This window comes from Harpia harpyja, chromosome 14, assembly GCF_026419915.1.
Source record: "Harpia harpyja isolate bHarHar1 chromosome 14, bHarHar1 primary haplotype, whole genome shotgun sequence".
Lineage (NCBI taxonomy): Eukaryota > Metazoa > Chordata > Aves > Accipitriformes > Accipitridae > Harpia > Harpia harpyja.
The window spans coordinates 28,777,160-28,797,465 of record NC_068953.1 but is presented as its reverse complement, the minus strand read 5'-3'; the positions used below and the strand labels follow the sequence as shown (position 1 = coordinate 28,797,465).

The 20,306-nt window shown below is 35.5% G+C and overlaps 1 protein-coding gene across 12 annotated transcripts in view; it reads right to left on the bottom strand.

Moving 5' to 3' along the window:
• The window catches only part of DMXL2 (Dmx like 2), a 55,578-nt gene that overhangs the window by 7,785 nt on the left and 27,487 nt on the right, over positions 1 to 20,306 (bottom strand). For 5 of the 12 annotated variants that reach the window (XR_008238313.1, XM_052808514.1, XM_052808522.1 and 2 more), the window contains 21 exons: positions 18,214 to 19,893; positions 17,799 to 17,909; positions 16,886 to 17,055; positions 15,458 to 15,555; positions 15,146 to 15,311; positions 13,928 to 14,192; positions 12,109 to 13,205; positions 10,814 to 11,005; positions 9,106 to 9,182; positions 8,318 to 8,448; positions 7,378 to 7,626; positions 6,441 to 6,479; positions 5,606 to 5,787; positions 5,125 to 5,255; positions 4,120 to 4,205; positions 3,669 to 3,870; positions 2,476 to 2,593; positions 1,613 to 1,675; positions 1,131 to 1,217; positions 925 to 1,046; positions 41 to 179 (listed from right to left, as the gene is read on the bottom strand). Coding sequence is in view for 11 of the 12 variants with exons in the window: in XM_052808514.1 (XP_052664474.1) it covers positions 41 to 179; positions 925 to 1,046; positions 1,131 to 1,217; positions 1,613 to 1,675; positions 2,476 to 2,593; positions 3,669 to 3,870; positions 4,120 to 4,205; positions 5,125 to 5,255; positions 5,606 to 5,787; positions 6,441 to 6,479; positions 7,378 to 7,626; positions 8,318 to 8,448; positions 9,106 to 9,182; positions 10,814 to 11,005; positions 12,109 to 13,205; positions 13,928 to 14,192; positions 15,146 to 15,311; positions 15,458 to 15,555; positions 16,886 to 17,055; positions 17,799 to 17,909; positions 18,214 to 19,893 (5,405 nt within the window). In the remaining variant the exon portion in view is untranslated. Of the gene's footprint in view, positions 1 to 40; positions 180 to 924; positions 1,047 to 1,130; positions 1,218 to 1,612; positions 1,676 to 2,475; positions 2,594 to 2,645; positions 3,505 to 3,668; positions 3,871 to 4,119; positions 4,206 to 5,124; positions 5,256 to 5,605; positions 5,788 to 6,440; positions 6,480 to 7,377; positions 7,627 to 8,317; positions 8,449 to 9,105; positions 9,183 to 10,813; positions 11,006 to 12,108; positions 13,206 to 13,927; positions 14,193 to 15,145; positions 15,312 to 15,457; positions 15,556 to 16,885; positions 17,056 to 17,798; positions 17,910 to 18,213; positions 19,894 to 20,306 lie in introns of those variants that run through there. The other 7 variants (XM_052808516.1, XM_052808519.1, XM_052808517.1 and 4 more) reach the window with 7 other exon arrangements.

Sequence of the window (20,306 nt, the reverse complement as noted above, 5' to 3'; positions counted from 1 at the left end):
GTAACAGTCTCCTTGAGCTGCATGCAACAAAAGTACTTACCACACCAGCCCCAGTGCTAGTTTGACCACTGCCTAACCATGGCATGGATGAAGATGGTTGTATCTGATTCACTCCAAAAGATGGTGCAGTTGACTGAGTTAGTGTTGTGGTAGAACCACGGAAGTCAATATCATCAGAACTGTAAAAGAACAGCAGTGTTCTGCTTTAAACAAATGTTTCTTTGCTACCAGTGCTGTTCATTTATCTCACTGTCAAGAGCCTAATGGCAGTGGATAGAGGAAGTGGTGACAATGAAACTATAAATTGATAATTCCTGCACTTAGATTGTACAAATGCTTTCCATGTGCTCCAAAGCTATAGGTGTTTAACGTCAACAGATGATCCTAACTGTGGTTGATGTTGAGAATATAAGCTCTCTTGAGAAGAATATTGTTGAAATATTCCTAATCCACATGTCTATATCTATTCTGTACAATAGTGTGGTACAGATGAGTGCTTGCTGCAACTGATACATTTCACAGTTGTCAGCACAATAATGGAGGAGACAGTAATTCAGGCCATTGCATTATACAACAAGCATCAGCTACCACAACTAGACTCAATGCTGCAATGATGCAACTGCAGTGTTTTTAAGGTAGTGCTTCCTTTATTAGCTTAGACACCATGGGCTTTTGCTTCACTGTGCAGTGCAGACATGCCCAAAATACTCAAACCCCCTCAAAACCTTAATTTCTCCATGTGTAAAACAAAGGCAGTAGTAATTATTCTTTGCCTTCCCTCATTCCTTTGTAAAGCAATCTGAAACCTACTGAAGAAGAGTAATAAACTTTTTTGTATGACTGACTTGTGCTTACACAGGTATTATATATGCAGGCTCACAGTAATACAATACTCTTAATATAACAACAAAGAAACTATCCTACCTTTTAGACTCTCTGTCATATTCTTCCCCAATCCATATAAATGACTGAGCAGCCAGTAGAGCTGAAATATCAAGTTCTTGAACATCATGTGTAGATGCCAAAACAATTTCATTGCTGTTTGCCTATGCAACACAAATAGAAAATTTATACTAACTATAATCAAGAAAGATCTTTTTATTACACTTATTGTAGTATTTGAGGCTTACCTTATTAACTGCAAATGCCATTATCATATCTGATTCTTTGTGAATGATTTTTGCTTTTCCTCCAGGGTAGCCAAGATCTGCTTCAACCTACAAAACATTTATAAGAAATTTCAATTAGCATGAAAATCCATTTTGTAGTGGTACATTCAGACTGCAAAAATCTATACAAAATTCATGCAAGAAAAGTTCAGTGGCCTCAGCATTGTTTAGGAAGCTAGACTTTAGACTTCTCATACTCTTTGGTGTTCTAGAAGCCAAAAGTTATATTTCAGTGTAAGAAACACAAAGTTGTGTGTGCAACACTATTTACAAGGTGTTCACTCATCCCAATTATCAGGACATCCAAAGTTAATTCACTGATTAAAAGCTTGTCACACAGACTACACAGAACATATAGCTTCTGTTAGTCACATTAGAGAAAGAATAGCCAGTTCCACAGAACTTTTAAGAATGTGCTAGAGGTTTGGGAGAAGGGATACTACCTTGTTTTTGTGATCTTCTGCTACGCAGTTTTGTTTGACCTGCTCCACACGATCTTCTACAGACTACATAACATCACACAGTCACAAACACAAAACACATGCACAAACAAATATAAAAGAAGAATGAAACATTCCAAACTAGATTTTAAAGGCCACTCTGTCAGTAAATGATGACAAATGTATTTTCAACTTTTTATAAAAGGCACAGAAACTAAGACAGGAATCTAAACAAACTCACTTAAAATGTAATGCCTCCTAGATGAACACAAAATGTATGATATAGTAAATAAATGGAGGAATAATACACACACAAACTCCATACTTACAGGAATTCTTAAAGATATTAAATAGTATACTTTTTTTTCCCCATGGTACTTATGTGTTGGTTTAAATTTTCAGTTAGAACTTATTACAGTTTTAACTGGTACAATTTGTAAAGCCCCATATTATATATTACTATATAATATTACTTTTATATGTATATATTACTCATGCATATATACATATACACAAAGTAATAGCTTATTTAAATTTCTTTTTCAATATGACACAAAAAAATTATGAAGACTCAAATTTATTTACTTATTACAGTTATTGCAAATGTTCTGTTTCTTTATTAAGGCAGTATTCAAATACATAAAGGTGAGATATGTCTTGTCTAAAAATATCTGATTCAGTTGATATTTCAATAAACAACATGACAGTCATGTTGATTTAAAAAAAAAAACAAACACTTAAATGAAAGAAAGGAAATTGAAATGCTAACAAAAAAATGGAAAGAAAAATTAAAAGAAATATTGAAGAGACTGAGGAACAGTTATAATTGAGCTTTCTTTTAAAAAAAAGTTACATCCTTTGTTTACCTCACTTTGCTTTCTTTTCTTTGTGAATATATATCTTATGAAAGTCTCCTGAAGAAGTTCTTGCTTCACAAGAAAATGCCAGAGCCTTTTTGCTGGAAGAGCTGAATAATCCTTTGATCTGCATAAAACAGAAGAAGAAGAAGAAGAAGAAGGAGAAAAAAAGGAAAAATCTTCCATGTAATTAAAGGTGGACAAAACCAAACAAAATAAATCTAAAGAAAGACTCTGACTTCAGCTAAAATTCCAATTTGAAGGAAAAAAAACTAACCACCAAAGTTTAAGCTCTAATTTGTTCAAGGCAAATATCAAGAGATACATTTTTCTTGCATTTTTTAAAAATCTAAGTTATGTTACTAACTTCCATGTACTACAGTGTAATCTGCTAACTTGCATTTATGTCTATATTTACATTCTACTAAAACTGCTTTTATGTTGAAATTATGCTGGCCCTACAGAATTTCCTTACATATTTCTTTCAGTATTCAAAAGAATTCACAAATATTTAGCTCATATGAGCCAAATAAAATTCACTGCCTCAGATTTGAGGACAAATATTTCTAAAGAAGCAGTGCATGTTTGTAAGAATATTTTAATAAAATCCTATAGCAGCATCAAATTCAAAGTCATATATAGTGAAGTAACCTAAAGTTTTATTTTAGTATATTGAGAAAAGCAAGCTATTTTTGAGTTGAAAACGTGGTTCACTCTCTGCATTTAAAGATACCTGCAAGCATGACATTGGTCTAAACACAGGAGGATTGGCTTTACAAGGACTGTACTACAACTTTCTTTCTCTCCTCCTCCTGACATCTGCATGTATTATATAACTCTTCTCTTTTGTTGCTGAGGTAGGGTGGGAGACAGCTGCTACTAGAGGAATAGTAAAAGAGGCTGAATAGGGTCTTCCCAGCAGCAGCTGTTGCCCTTGATTTGTAGTCCTCCAAGCTCCACTCTTTCCTCCTTATTTTTCTTTCTTGCTGCAGTTGTGAAAGGTGCAGCAGAATAAGTAAAGGCTGCTGCAGGAGACAGCTGTATAAGAAGGAACAAAGGGACATGGGAAAGTGGTTTCTGTAAAGCATTGGCTAGAACTAAGATCTAGCCAAACTTCATTTAGCTGTTTAACTTTAGGTGGAAATACTCTTTAGTATTTCTATGATCAAAGAATGTGGTCTTGCTAGGAAAAAAATACTTACTTGAATGGTGTGTTTTCAGGTTCAATCATTGCTTTATTGCGGAGAATAGCTGGTCCTGCACCTACGCCAAGGTCACTAGGATAAGTATTGATGTAGTTTGGTGGTGGGCCTTCAAACTGGTCCATTCTATCTTGAAGAATCTGTTCCCAGTGTTCCAAATTTTTTATTACAGCAATGCCCAATGGTGATGTTACAGGCAGATCTAAACAGATATATTAATAAAGTAAGGCTTAGAGAAAAAAAAAAAAAAATCATTTAAGTTAGTGTGTATAAAACCCCAGAATAATACAACCATCCAAAAAAAAAAAATCTTGAAAGGAAGTGTACTTGTTGGTAATTGTAAAAAGTAATGTATTAAATTATTTAAATTTAAAAATGAAAATTAAAAAGCAAAGTCTGACAGAAAGCCACTTACACAGAAAACTGAAATGTAAAGCAGAATTTAACATACCAGTGAATTCCAGACCAGCAATGGGAAAGAAGTTCTTAACATTGTGCAGAACTAATTTTACCATTGTCAGATGCAGAAGAGCCCAGCTGTATAAAAAGAATAGATTTAGTTGTGTTAAAACAACATTAACACAGTTATCTGCAGAATACTTTTTGCCTTCTACCAAATACACAGATTAGAAAAACAGTGTAGATGTTCACTGAGGTTTACCAGACACATAGAGAAAGCTACTTATGTATCTACTATGCAACATAAGGGTGCCTCTAAGGGCATCTCACTGTAACAGATAGTATCCCCTTCTCTCTTTAACAAATCCCAGATTATTGTACTCTTCCCCCAGATAAAAGAGTATGCATGCATGAGCCTTTGCAAGACTGAGAATTAAGTACAAGCCCCCTGAAACATCTCCTGAAATTCTCCATGAAATCACAATGAATACAGACAAGACACTACTTGAGTTTGGCATTCATGGCAGAAGCTTTCACAGTGAGAGAGTCTCACAGATATTAAAGATACAAATCCTATATAGTATAGCCGTAAGGACTAATGAGACACTTGAACACATAAAAGAGCCATCATTTTTCTCCATTATTATAATGCTGAGATCATCCACTTTATTTTGTCTTTCAACATTTTCTAAGTGTTCTATTTAATCTGCCTCTCATTCAAAAACTAGACGTTATGCTTTAAGCAGTAGTCTAAAACATCATTCTAGAGCTGGCATTGTGGTACCTCATGTTCTTTGTGTCTTAAAAATGAAGATAAGGGTTTTTTTATTTGATTTTTCCCCTCCCCCAAAACACAAACCACACAGCTTTGACTTCCTAATCCTGTTTTTTTGGCAAGTAAATGGGGAACTGTTACCGTGATGAGAATTTGTCACTTCTGTAATCCCATTGCCACAGATAAGTCTGGATGGTGCAGAGGACCTGTATTTTCTTTAATTTGGAAGCAAAGGTAAGCACACAACGTAATTACTCTAAAATAGCGGCAATTTCTGCTAACCTGTAAGAACTGGCATCTTTGTGTTCCTGGATCTGTACATCAGAGAGGAAAGCATCATCCTCTTCCTCATCACTGTGAATGCTTTCATCAGAATCATATATAACACCGCTGTCTGATAAAGGAAGAAATGGCTGCAATGCAAAATAACAGTCTGCTATAAATGAATTTTCTGATCTCTTAATAGTCAGCTCTTACTTTAGTTATTGCTGTCATAGAGTTTAAATGACAAGTTAACCTATAAATAAGTTTCCCTAAAACATAAACAAGTAGCAAGGGGATAAGTGTTAATCTCTATTATTGACAAGAGACATATTTTGAAAGTTAAGTAATAGACTTGTAGACTCTTCATCTTTTATTATGAGGATATTCTGCAGCTTACTATGAAAAGCACTCAAAATTTTCACATTATTTTTGTCCTTTAAAACTTAACAAAGAAAGATGCTTTTATGTACTGTAACTTCTATTTTCCATTTTAAATTACCTTTGCCATAAAGTAGTCCCACATGCTGAGTTCTGGAGGGATAAACTTTTCTTTGTAAGAGGGTCTTTCTGCAGGTACAGGTGGTGGTACAGTGCTATCTTTTACTGGTCTTCCTGGCACTAGCATTCTCATATTAAACCGACGGCGATGTTTATCCATTTCTTCTGATGGAAGAGGTGGTGCTAAATTCAGGTAATTTGAAAAGCTGATGTTAATACTGCAACTTTAGAAATAGCTATATGTTATAAATGAAGCAACTAACCCATTGTTATTGGTACTAATTTCTACTAATTCAGAAATCAAAGCCAGCCTAAATAAAGTAAGTGTAATCATACAAAAAGTTCACCTAAGATTAATTCCATAACTGTATTTATATGTTGGAAATATCATGAGAAATACATTTTATTATCTGGATTTTAAGTTCTCAGGAGATGCAGCTTTTAAGTAAAAAGCTTTTAGCTGAAAGATTTCTCAAAAAATAAATCAAAAAATTTTGTTGCAAAATAAAATATATAAAATTTCACTAAATTGTAAGCTGCACAAGAAACAGTAGTTATTCAAAATATAAGCCAAAGAACTCTTAAGATAGTGAAGAAAATTTGAATAGACAGACAGGCTTTTGACAACTGAAGGCTGTTTTGAAGTGTTATGATTTAAAAATGTCATAATAGTTATCAAAATACTAATGTGGAATTTGTTTTTCAAAGTGTTATCGGCTAGGCAACGTTGAAGATCACACTTAATTTATTACAAAGGAGCTAGATATTTAAAACCTTTTTTTTTTTTTAAAAAAAGCCATTACTAACATTCATCTACACTGCAAGTTTTTACAAACCTTCATTACCATCCTCTGAAACATCAGGAGCTGTAGCAGCTTGTAGGTTAAAGGAAAACAGAATACATCTCAAATGAAGACATGACTTTATATAAGTTATTCATGTTAACATCTTGTGAAAATAACTGCCCTAAGTGTGTTTAAGTTATTCCATGAATGACAAATACCTGTTGTGCATACTTATAATAGTGCATTGCCTTATTACTGTTTTATTTTATATTTCAAATATGGAACATCTATTTTTTGCATGAGTTTCAAGCCTATTGTTGTTTTTAAAGTCTGCGTGACATGATTTTCAGTATTGTTGCAAGCATGAAGTCTATGACAAATGGTTGTACTTGTCTCTGTTTCCAGAGCCTAAATTCAATCTCCAATTTTGCTTTTCCTTATTAAGACATGCTCATCTGCCTTTGCAAAATTCCCGGTTTTAGCTGGACCTGACATACGCATGAACCATTCTTCTGACAGATGAAGTTGATATTTCTTCTCTGTGGTCTTCTGCAAGGTGAAATAATTTCTTGCAATAGAAACTGGTTTCAGAAATACTGTTTCCAAGTTACGGCAGTTGTTAAACAGTAACACCCACCTCTCACGTACAGAAAACCATAGGTATTAACACTGATTTATACCATCTGTTTTTTCACTACAAAATAACGACTGAAAGTCCTGAAAAGTCTTATAAGTAGCTAATAATAATAGCAATATAACAACTGTACAGTTTTTATGGCAAATTCAAAGTGTGCTGGGTGCTATTAGAAAGGACTACTGCAAGACTAATATTTTTTCTGCTTTTTAATTAATATAACAGTTTTGCTTGCCACTAGATACTTAAATTCTGCTTGCTTGGTTTTTGTCTTTAAAACGAAGGAAATCTCTCCTAGGTTACTAAAAGGTATAAAATGCAAATTATTAGTATGACCTTTACAAAACAAAGTACCTGGAATATTTTCTGACTGCCTTCGAGGTTTTACGAGAAGTTTCACTCCTCCGCCAAAAACAGCAGCCCACATTCGACTGTTCAAAGGATGGGCTGCTAGTCGAAATAATTCATTACATGAGTTGGTTGCAAGGGCATGTATAAGGAGACTCAGGTAGACAGCTACAACAGCTTCACAAAGTAGGATGTTTAGCTTTGGTTGATCTTCATCCTGAGCTGAACTTAAGAGATTTATAAGTGAACTCACACCTGCAAAGAGAAAAGAGGAAAAGTTCTACGTTAAGTGAGTAGGAGTACAAATGGAAAAAAAGGAAATGTTTCACCTCTACCTTTTATGTTAAACATATACTAATAGCCACGTGGTACTTTTATTCAGATGAAACATACTATTAATATTTTTCTTAAAATCATAAAGATCAAAATTTAAAAAAGCCTTCTTGGGTCTGGGACTTCTTCGTTGTGCTTCTCTGCAAATACTATGGGCACTTCAGCTTGCCTATGAAATTCCTGCACTGTTTCCACAGTTGACCTCAAAATACTAAATTTATACTCATACGTTGGGAGTAGTTGTTTTGATAGCTATACCAAGTAAAGTGTAGATGTAAGACAGTACTGTAGAAACAGCTAACAGAAATAGCTCTGCTAGGGGGTGAGGCAGACTGGAGAAAAACATTTTAGGATGAGAAATTATCAGCTTGAGTTTATCCTAAAGATCGCGGTCTCTTCTTCAAGCAAGATGTTTGCCACATAGAAAGTTTATTTTTATTTGTTTTGATAAGTGAAAAAGTTAAAGGCTGTTATTAATTTGAGAACTAAATCAGAAACACTTATCCATCATTGATCATCTGTCATTTCATCCATCATATTACAGGACAGTGAAATAATTTTGAAATGTGGAGCTGGTCCAGTGGTGCTAAAAGTAACCTTATTCTTGTCTCACCAGGCCACTGAGCAGGAGATGAGTTTGGAGTTGCATGCTCTTCAATACTTTCTGTCCTCAGTCTGCGTCGATCACTCAAAAGCAGTCCTTGATAAACCATCCCTGTAAACTGATTCGCTTCTGTTTGACTGCTAAATACAAATTAATTTTTTTTTTATGAGAAAGGATTTTATAATATTTTTGTAATAAAGTATAGTATATATACACGCTTCTCATTTTAATCAGAAAATGCAACATTTAAAATTCTATAGGACTAACTCAAGAATTTTATAATTTTATGGTACACAAAATACATTTTTTATTAAAACTTGAAATGTTTCCATGTGGCATTATCAATTTTAATATGTTATATGCATAGCTCCAGATATGAAAAAAGCTTTTTCAAAAATTTTAATAATATATTTGTTGTGAAGAATTTTTAAAAACATTTTTACAGCATTCTCTTCCAGTTTGGAATATAAACTGCCTGAAACCTGACTTCAGTTAGGTTCAAATGTTTCCCCTGCACCCCTATTCAGCAATGAATGAAATATTTTTCACAAGCATCCCAAGTGAGAGTGACACCAGATCTTCCTATTATTTATTGGAAAAAATCTGAATGATTGGTATTATTTTATCTGGGTAAAACTGATCTGCATATCAAAGCTAGCAATGTGTATACTGTTTAAGTATCTATACCCATACACGGATATTTAATCCCTTTTTTAGACACATGCACGAAGAATTTCCATTTTGGATACACAAAGTATACTCCAAATGTAGGACTGTAAGAACACTTCCATTTTTACCTGTAGCTGTGGCTGTCACATAGTGCTTGATAAATGGATGCAGAAAGCGAAGCTGCTAAAGAATGAAGTGTGTACACCTAAAATAAAAACAGCCAATAAATTATACATAAGTTACATATAAAAGGTGAGTAAACTACAATTCTTTCTAAACAGCATTAGAAACTTGTTATGCAGGAATGTCCTAGTTTTAACACAAGTGTAGGAAATAGTAACTGAATGTTACTTTAAGTTTACAATACAGTACTTTGAAAATTACAACTGCTTGTTCAAGATCATTTGATTGCAGTCAAAACCTTCTAATATTATGTCAAGATAATTAACTTTATTCTAATATAGAACTGCCACAATGAATGAGTATACTGAAGGAATGATTAAGTATGTCCTGTTATGATAATGAATTTGATAGAATGGTTCCTGGAAGCTGTATTATATAACATCGCAGTTCAATGTAGTAGTAGTTGCTCAATATGCATAAAATACAAAAGTTTGTGTAATCATTGTATGATTGTTTTATCTATAATCTCTTTTTTACCTCAGTTATGTGCTTATAAATTTCCAGAAGTCTCCAGGAGTAACAAGAATAATACTCCGTTATTGCCTCACAATGCAACAGAAACACTCCAGTTCTTAAACAGAAGAAATGCAAGGATTTCTTGGAAAGTCCGATGAAATCCACAGTGTGAAGAAAATGGTACTGTCAAACTGTTAAAAATGTAAACTTTTTTAAACCCACCCTGTGTTCATTTCCATCTTTTCCTACTATCTTTCCATTTAATCAAATGCTAAACCTTAGCTTCAAGCTATGAATTATCTAAGTAGTTGTTTTGTAGTTAGGAGATGTCAGCTCTTCTTTCTGAATTCTCTTTTAAAAGAAAATGTATGTGAAGTATGAGTTTTTAGAGTAAGAAAGATGCTTGCTGTAGCATAATGCAGGATGGAAAAGGAGTCAACTGCTATAACAGAGAAAATGAGATGTAAATGAGCTTGGGTTACAGTTTTAGAAACTTAACTGCCTTGCAGTGGGACAACCCATTTAGTTTCCTAATTTTTCCCTAATTTAATTAGTTAATAGAAATTCAAATTAATTTAATGAATATGAATACTGATCTAAATGTACAAAATAATGATTTAACTTCTTACTAATTAAATGTGTCATAGTCTCAGGCTCTTTGGCTCCCCCCCCCCCCCCATTTACTGAATCTGAACAGAAGTTATTCACTCCTGAATATGGAGTCAGATAAAGTAATTCACCACAATTCCTTAAAAAACAGTACACTTGAGGAAATTCACGCTTGAGTAAGGTTTACAATATCTATCTTAATAGAAGGTTATATGGTAACTTACAGTCTCCCATTAATCTCTTTCATTAATCTCCCTACAGGATTTGTCTAGAACGATAAGAATTAGTTGACTTACATGATCATGTTGTTTTAAGAGCCAAGAATTCAGTGTTTTAGCAAACATTCACATTTGAATAGTTCCCTGAGAATGACCAGAATTTGGATGAAAGGGAACTAAGCGGATTCAAAAAGATGTCAGAAAGCAAGTGGTTAACTAGCATTTTCAGTCACTAGACTTAAGGGAGAAGGTCAGTATTGTGAAAGGGTAAGTGTTGAAAAGTTAACTCAAACACCACATTTTATTTTTCGCATGCTCGCTCCCCATTTTATAAAAAATGATTTAGCATTTCCTGAAAGCTTTTCATTACCTTGACATCTTCAATATTAGGATGTGGTGGCGATTTCATCTGCACAATAGTGTAAAGAATATCATGGATGTGGTTGTTTAAATACAGCACAGGATTAGCTATCACAGTTTTTGTGGATGCTATGCTTGCAGAAAGCAACGGTAGCGTTGTGGGTAATGGAAGTGGAGACTGAAGTTGTTTTACAGTAGTTTCCTGTTTAAAAGAAAAGATTGTATTTAAAATGATTGCTTTCAGAAAAAAGTTTAAAGAAATGATAATTTTACATCTTAAATATTTTTCCAGGGTTATTTATCCTCTTCCACTGCTGTCTACACAGTACAGACAAGATTTTATTGTGACTGATGTCAAAAGTAAGTTCTTTACTATAATAATATGGATCAGACCTGATAGCCAAGTTTCCTGGAACTCTTTTCAGTTTAGTGCAGGGAGAGCTTTTTTATGTAGTTCATTAGGAAGTGTTGGCATTGTCTATTAAGAAACACTAACTAAAAATGCACTTGCAGTAGCATAAGTTGACATAATACTCACTGGTCTGAGTTTTATAACAGAAGTCAAATTTGCGCTAATCTGAGTTCCTCAAGTGGAAACAAACATTTTTTTTTTTTTATTCTTAAAAGATTGTGCTAAGCCTAGTACCACCAAAACAGTTGTCTACTGCTCCTATTTGAAATGTGAAAAATCGAGGACTAGAGCAAGTTAAATGACTTGCCCAGTATCAGATTATCTGCTGTAGCTCAGGTTAGTCATTTACATTTGCTGGAAAATACTTCTTTTTGTATGAAATAAATGTAGAAAATGTCATAATATAGTAAAAGGGAGCACTACCCTGTCTGACTTGGTATTACTTGTTGAGCCTTGCAGCTAAGACCCCATTCCTTGTAGCTCCCTTGCATGATTTGCAGAGGTGCAGGGAATGAGATTTTGTCATATTTCAGCAACTGTGAATTTAATTTATTACATAGGTACCCAGAATATTGTGATCAAAATTATAATTTTATTAAAACACACATATAATGCTGCAGCTATAGTATAAACAGCAACATTTATATTCCATAATTATAGGTAGCCTAATCCTCAATGTCATATACAGATTCTTAAGAACCAAATAATCAGGATGTGGAAAAGCAGCACGCTTAAATACCAAGTTCTTTCTCCAAGAACATTAAAATGATCTTGGCCATAAGACTTGCAGAACATAAGAAGTATCTATCTAGGCACAAACTTAAGCATTTGACAAAAGTGACAGTCCAGAACTGTTCACACTTGTGAATAGAAATTAGTTGAATTTGTTTTACCTGCTGTGACTCTTGCAGCAAGAACTTCAGCTCCATTCTTACAGATGCTAAACCACCACCTTGTGCCCCATGAAGACTACAATAACTTAGAAAAACTCTTAGAAGAGCTTGGTTCTTCTGCAGCCACCACTTTCGTCTTTCAGCATGTTCTCGTTTTGCTTGTAACCTACGTCTTTCTATCTGGTGCCGTTCATACGAACCAATGTCTGGCTTATCCATAATATCGTCGTGATCAAGTAGATCCCCATTTACTTTGGTATATGTTTTACAATAGTCTTTGGCCCCTGTGTCATGGTTGCATATTTCATGCATAGCTGCAATCTCTTTTTCAAGCCAGTTATACAGCTGAAATCTGAGCTTTCCTCCATCTACTTCATAACCTGTAGCCAAAGTCCTCAGTTCAGTCATAAGGATCTTCAAACAGGCTCTGAACTTCAATTGTTCAGCAATAACATCAACCTCAGTGTCTCCTGCATCAGAAATCTCCCCATGTGGTGTTTGTGGGATGTTGGTGTCTGAATTTCTCTCATCTTCTCCATTCTTAGAATCAGATTTTGAATTTTTCATCATTATACCAACATCCTTGTCCTCTTCATCTGACCCATTTTTGTCTTCACCCCAATCAAGAGTAAGGGGCTCATCATCAAATTTTACTGCTGGTTGACTCCAGTCAAATTGTGCTGAAGATTCAACAGTGTTCTCCAAAGCAAAGGAAGTTGAAACTGGCTTTGACCAGTCTATATCACCACTTCCAGCACCATCCCTTATGGCTTTGGAATCTGAAACACCAGCCTGTATTGGAGGACTAGATGGATCTTTCTCTGCAGCTACAGTAGACTTTTTTCTTACTTTTGGAATTTTGGAAAGGACTTCAAGAGCTAGTACAGGGCAGCCCACTTTAAAATGAGCATTTGCAGTAGTGAAGAATAATTTCCTTTCTATAAGATTAATTTTATCAACAAAGCTTTTCTCAGTTTTTAGACCTAAGGTAGCCAAAGTCCCTTCTGGTGAGCTGAAGTATCTTCGGATGAGCAAAGGGTGGGTCCGAAGATAATTGTAAAAACTGAATACCACAGGATTGCATGACTTGATAATAACTAAGGAATTAAACAGATACGACATCTATTGAAAATAGCTTTAAAATGGTATTATTCTGTTTTGCAGTATTTCCTGCATTACAGAGATTTGTCAAAACACAATAACAAAGACAGTTTTGGGTCTAGCTGCCAAAACAAAATTAAAGAATTACTTATTCCCCCCAAAAAGATTAAAGGTATGATCTGGATGAGTAGAAAGATACTGAATTCTCTCATTTGCCTCACTGTTATACTCCACTCAGCTAAGCCTAAAAAAAGCTGAGGTAATCAGCCAGGTAGAGATTTCCCCAAGGGAGGGAATATGCCACAGAAACCTATGTAGCCACCTGTCACTTAACATTAGTCTCAGAAGAGACAGGATAGGAAATCCTGCTATAGAACACTGCTAATTCCTAGAAGCAAGAATGAGAATTTAAGTCCACTGGAATAAAGACTAGCCAGCATTCAGTAGAGAGGTATTGTAGGGAACTACCCAACAAAGGTGGCCCTCCTGAGCCTATCTGACGGCAGAACTAAGTTCAGTATTGGGGGTTGGAGACAAGTCCTTAGAATAAATTGGAATTTTTTTTTTTTTTTAGGAGTAGAAATTGAGTGGGCCAGTACAGAAGCCATTTAATGATTTCAGCATAATGGCAGGGACTGCATACATACACAGAAACTATTTCTCCTTCTCTACTTTGTCTTAATAAGTTTGTCCCATCAGGCTAACGTTTCTCCCTTACCTGGGTTTTCATCATCATCTTTAGGTGTTTGTTCCAATAATGTGTCCAGTGCTCTAGTGTAATCTTTCATTATCCAGTATGCAATGCTTCTCAGAAATGGATCAGGATGCAATTTAGTACAGCTGAACCCAGTTCCATCCTTATGGCAACCCAGAATCTTTTCATAAAGAATGGAGGTGTATGTGACAGAGGTTTCAAACTCTGATTCATATAAACGAGCAATAACCATAGCCAACTGGATGTCTTCCATTTTCTCAAGGCACACCTACAATAAGAAGTGGGGAAAAGATTGCTTTACGAGGGAAAGGTAGTTCTTTAAAATAACAGTGAAGGGAATAGCAATATATGTTTACAGAACAGATAATTTTTTCCTCATCATATCTGTTCTTTGGGTCAAAAATGTGGTAAGTGATATATATCTAAGTAACATATTTTCTTCCATGTTTGGAAAGAAGTGTACTTTCTTCTATTTCCGGAATTATCATATGCATAGCAGTACATCAGCATGTCAAAAATTAATATGGCAGAAGTAAAGATGTTTCTTTTTATTCTACCTAGTAGAATAAACATAACTTCCAACTTTAATGTTAATAGTAAGATATTCTTCACACTGTCTTATCTGCAGAATTAACCTCTGAGGAAAATTCTTTACATTCTCAGGTGAAGACAAACATACTGCATGTAAATAGGCAGGATTACTAAAGGTTCTCTAATTCCCATCCTCTTCTGAGAGGTACTGCTTAGGTTATGATCCTGCTTACAGCTTTCGCCTCCCTTGTGGCAGGCAACATCACAGCTCCACTAAAAAGGGATCCTAGGGCTGCTTCAGAAGAGAACTCTGACTACTTTTTTTACTTAAAGTTGTAACAATAGGTCATGCAGAATAGCTGGCGGCTGAGCAGAGTGCTACAGCTTAACTGTGCTGATCAAACAGAAAGTTTTGCCAGAAGGGTCATGACTGGTATTCCCAAGAGTGCTTCCACTGAGGACTGATGTATCTGAACAATTATTCTGGCCTTCAGATCAGCTTCCAAGCTGCTTTTCACAGTAGTGCGGAGGTAAATGGTATGTCTGCAGGGCACAAGGGGGTCATGTGTGGACATACCATACCATTTGTGCTGTCACAGTTTGTGAAAATATCAGCAGAGAATAGCTTGTAAGGATGCAGTTACATAGGTCAAATTAGAAATCGAATCTTAATTTCTCAAAAGTAGATACCTCTATAGCATCTTTCAGTGAACCTGCTAGCAAGAAAAATGCAGCTGATTGTTCAAAGCGTTGTTTTCCCAACAAAGCAAAAGCATTTTTTAAAGCAGCTTTGCGCCATCTATCTTCACTGAAGTTGTGGCTGAAAAAGGCAGTCATCTTTTCATCATGCTGGGACCTGCATAAAGAAATGCAATGTGTTCAACTACTTATTATATAACCTTAGCATACAATCACTTGAACAATATCACTTTAAATTAAACTCTAATCTTGAATAAATTCTGCTTTGCATTGCTGGTTCAATTAAGATTTAATCGAACTTACCTAAACAGACCCCACACCACTGCCTTTTTCTTCATAGCAAGGTAAAAGAGTGCAGCATCTAAGGCATCATTGTTCCTCTGGAATGAAGCTTTTGCAACCTGTAGTAAACAAAACCTACTATTATTACTGAAAATATAAAGGCTGCTTTTAGCTAAATAACATATGTTCTCTGTCAGGGAGGGTGATCTAGGTGACTGTATTATTTCTACAAAGCAACAATAATTTCTGTCAGAATGTTTTATTCATATGTGACAGCTCTCATTACACTGTAAATGTTCTTAAGAGTCAGAAAACCAGCAGCACTGCAGATAGTAACCCCTCTCAACCACAGTGGGACATTACAAATGTGCAAATAAAAATCTCTTTAAAAATGTTACAGTAACTCATGCTATTAGGTGAAATTCCTCTCGCAATCCATTATTTCCATATACTTAAGCTAATACAAGTTTTTTTTTTAATGAACACTAGTTTTTGTATAGGACTCAGAGATGTAATTGCATTTGATTTGGAGTACTAGGATAATTAAGTTTTGCTCCTGGGTTCTTTTGAGTATCCTGTAAATTTTTAAAAAGTATTTTTACAACAGATGACTTGGAAATTCAGTAAACTAGTAAGTATTTCTGTGCCACAGACCATTTCAGAGATTGCATTATTTGTTGTAATACAAAGCTAAAGCTAGTAATTATTCAAATCCATCAAACTTCAAGTTACAAGAAAGCTGAAATTCTTATTAAAGCAAGGATTTAAATCTCATTGGTAGCTATGGGAAACAGTTTTAGATATTATCCAAAACGATATTGCATTTTATCCATTATTAGACCTCCCATAAGAATACTCTGCCTGCAAATGAGATTTGGTGTTATTTTGGTTTTACATAATATAGGTGCATATTTCTGTGAAACAGTGATTTTGTGACTCTTCAGAAGAGTAAAACCTGCATTTATTTGCAGTTCAGATCTATGTTCTATAGTACTCCATTATAAAAAATAGAAAATTTGCAAAAAGACCCTTTATATAGTTTTTATTAATATTTTTAGATATATTTATTTCTTAAATAAAACCCACTACTGAACTCAAAGCATAATTCCCTGTTTAATCTACAGATATATACTGTCTCATCTATCTGAACACAAGGTTATTCTCAAAATAGAGTACTTAATATGACCTTTAACATACTGTAAAATATGGGGGGGAGAAATTAGGTGCTTCAGAAATGGCTTTTCCCTAGATCAGTTGTATTATATCTTACTATTGAATAATGAAATTTGTAAGCCAGGACTACCAACATCAGTTGGCACAGAAAAAACTAGTTACACAGTCTCCTGGCTGGGCTGGAGTACAAAGGAATCTGCTATATACAAGTCACTGTGCATATCTGTTGAGGCATACCTAATAGCATGTAACTATATTGTAAGCAATAAGAAGTACCTTCTCAATGCACCTTCGGAGTGTGTTGATATTCCTGACCCACCAACCAATACCCATAGCTCTTAATTCAGACCACTGTGGGTCTCCCTTCTGGATAGCAGGAATCATATTGATCAACTCCTCCTCAGCCTCAGAATGAAAAGCCCATGCAAAATGGCAAGTAGATAGGCCTAAACAATAACATAATAAAATTCAGAAGATTAAGACTTGTTAATAAGCAAATGGAGTATGTCAGAGATGCAAAGTGGGATCACCAACCCAAGAGTTACGTAGATCTGAGAGAGACTGTTTCCCTCAACAGGAAGTAGAGCTGCTAAAGGAACAGCTGAAATATCTTTTTGCTCACTAGGGATGTCCTCTCCTCAGTGCTTCTTCCATCATTTTCCAGAACTGCATTCGTATTTGTACTAGAGTTATATGGCAAAAGACTGAAGGAAAAATATTCTGTTATCACAGAGGCAGACCCATTCTGGGCCAGAAACCTTTCTCTCTGCTGTTTAGGTGGTACCTGCTTTTCTTTCCTGTATTTCACAACCTGCTGTCATGAAAACAGTAAAATAATCTTTAAGGTAAGATAAAGCCATGCTTATGTAAAGCAATATCTTCATTCCTCCAGCAGAAACAATGAAATATATATAAAATCTGTATGTCATCTGGCTGAGGAACTTATTCATTCCTCAAACTGAATGGGGCAGAATCTTTCTTCTGTTCTACAGCTATACTTTTTTTGCTATTCAGTGCATGTAGGGAAGCCTATACTAAGCCTTTGCCAGATAAGGTTGTTAGTGGAATAGATATAATCTAAAATGAATATGCAGATAATAGAAATATCATAATATTATAGATCAAAAATAACCAGATCCTGTCAACTCAAGTGGATCAAATGAGAGCAATACTTCGCCCTAAGAATTACCTTGGTGAAGCAGCTGAACTCGATACAGAGGTGGGAGTGATGTCAGAAGGCAGGTGTGCAAGCGCATAGCCAACAAATATCGTAAGCCACATTCATCTAAGGTATCTCTTCCTGTGAAATATAAAATACTGACTTTTGAACACGCAGGTGACCACAAGAGGCATATATACAACTTACCATATGCAGTGTGTGAGGAATGTATGTTTCTAAACGTGCTGAGAACCTGAACTACAAGTTATTTATTATGTATGAAATATAAGTAGAGATTTATATTTAAGTGTTTTTCTTTCTTACTGCATCTAATCTGAATAACCAATGCTAGCTTTCGGCTTTGTTATCCCAAAATACCCAAGGACTAAGTTTACCTTTGCTGAGAAGAAAACAAATGTTAATTCAGTAATAGTCAGTTACTAACCTGAGTAGTTCTTATCTCTGTTCTCATCTAGTTCAGTGCTTGTTGTGGCCACAGTGTCTGCCAAAGCTACAAGGAACATCTGCTCCAGTCGAGTGAGGCCTGGCAGACTTGAGTGCATCAGGTGGCTTGAAAGGACACTAGCATGTTCTCGGCCAAAGTAAGTTGGACCATACTGTGACAGATTAATAACTTTTGATTTACTCTCCCTCTTTTCAGGCTCAAAATCAATGAAGTCTTCAGTTGTAACAGGCTGAATCTGGAATAGATCTGAGTACTGATCCTCTGTTTTTCTCTTAGCATGATCTTCAGACCCCTGAGGTATTTTAGAAGTTTCTTCAGAAACATAAGTGGCATCTTGATCTGCAGCAAGCAGTGCATACAGTGGCAGTGGCGGAATTGAGTCTATCTCTGTGTAGTCTCGAGTACCATCTTTTCCAGCTGTGATGGTATCCTTTGCAGTACTACCACTTACACTAATGGTGCGAGAAAGATGGCGTTTAGGACCAGTTCCTTCTCCAGCTTCTGTGTCTTTAACTATTGCAACTTCTCCTGCAATACATTTAACTAAATGCGATAGAATGGCTTTGGCTCGGCGAACTTTACCCAGATCCATAAGTTCTAATAACTGGGTTGGATGATACTGGGGTAGAGTAGGTGAAAGAACATGAGCAGCTTCAAAAAGGCCACCATCCTGAATTACAGTTGGAGTGCCAAAGACATCATCCACAATACCTGCCCCATCAATTACACTGGTCTTCTTCACTATCAAGCTTGTTTTGAGTGGATCTTGTGTTGTTGTGTCTTCAGTAGTAAAAACATCACTTTCTCCATCACCAAACTTGACAGCATGTTTCCACTGGGCATAAACATGCATTTCACAGTCCATTCCCACTACCAGTATACCATCTCTCACCCAGGACAGAGAAACAGGCAGTGAAGGAGTGCCATCTACAGATGATACCAAATCAATTGATCTAAGCAACACCCACTTCGACTTTATACCTTGTTTTATGCTACCACCTAGTGGTAAAGTAATGACAGCTACTCCCTCTTTGCTGCTAGTTTGATCTGTTACAATTCCTGAAAGTCTTCCATACATGAAGATGTTGGCACCAACTCCAACTGTCAATATATGCGAACCATCTTCTTTTGATACCCAGTCCAAATGCACCAAATGCTTGATACTGGGCACCAGGTATTTGTCTTTATTCAAAAAAGCATCTGATTTACTGTAAACAAATAAATTACTATCTACACTGACCCTTGAATCAAGTACACTTCCAACCTTAACTAAATCATCCAGATGAATTGTCTGTTCCAAAACCCATTCTGATCCTCCTGTAGACTCACATTCAAGTATACAAACATGCATGGAAAATTCTTTGGACACAAAACCATTATGCTGTATGGGTTGTTTGTATGCTACTGCAAGACGTCCTGTGTAAGAACAGCTAACGGCAACTGGCCTCCCTACTATGCTCACTGTACTGCTGTTGTCTTCTCCTTCATCATTCATTAAAGGCCATTTTCTCCAATGATATGTTTCCCTTTCTTCATTTTTGCTGTTTAGGTCTGTCTCTACAGTACACCTCCAGAACCGCACTCTGTTGTCTGAACATGATGTTACTATCAAATAAGGTGCGAGGCAGACTGGGTATATTGATGAAGAACTCAGGTGACCTGAAGTTAGAACAAACATATTTAGTTTTAGTAATACAAAGTAGAATGCCTATATGAAAAAGGCAGACATAACACTGTCCAACTACTGATAGAGAGCTTTACAACCTGGTATTTTTCTAATTTGGAGTTGGGTAGGGCAAATGTATTGAGACTGATAACAGTCTTGCAGCTTGAATATTACTAATCATCTGCATTTCTGGTCACTATTCAAAGAAGATAAGCTGGAACTCAACTAATTCAGAGTGGGTTGGTAGAATAATGACAGGAATACAAAGCCTTAATCAGATGAGATTAAGGAAGTTAAGATTAAGTTCATATAGCCTACAAAAATGAAACCTAAGAGGGTTCCTAAGATAGGAGAGACACAGAAAGACAGACAAAGAAGGTGTAAGTGCATCAGGTAAAAAAAGCAC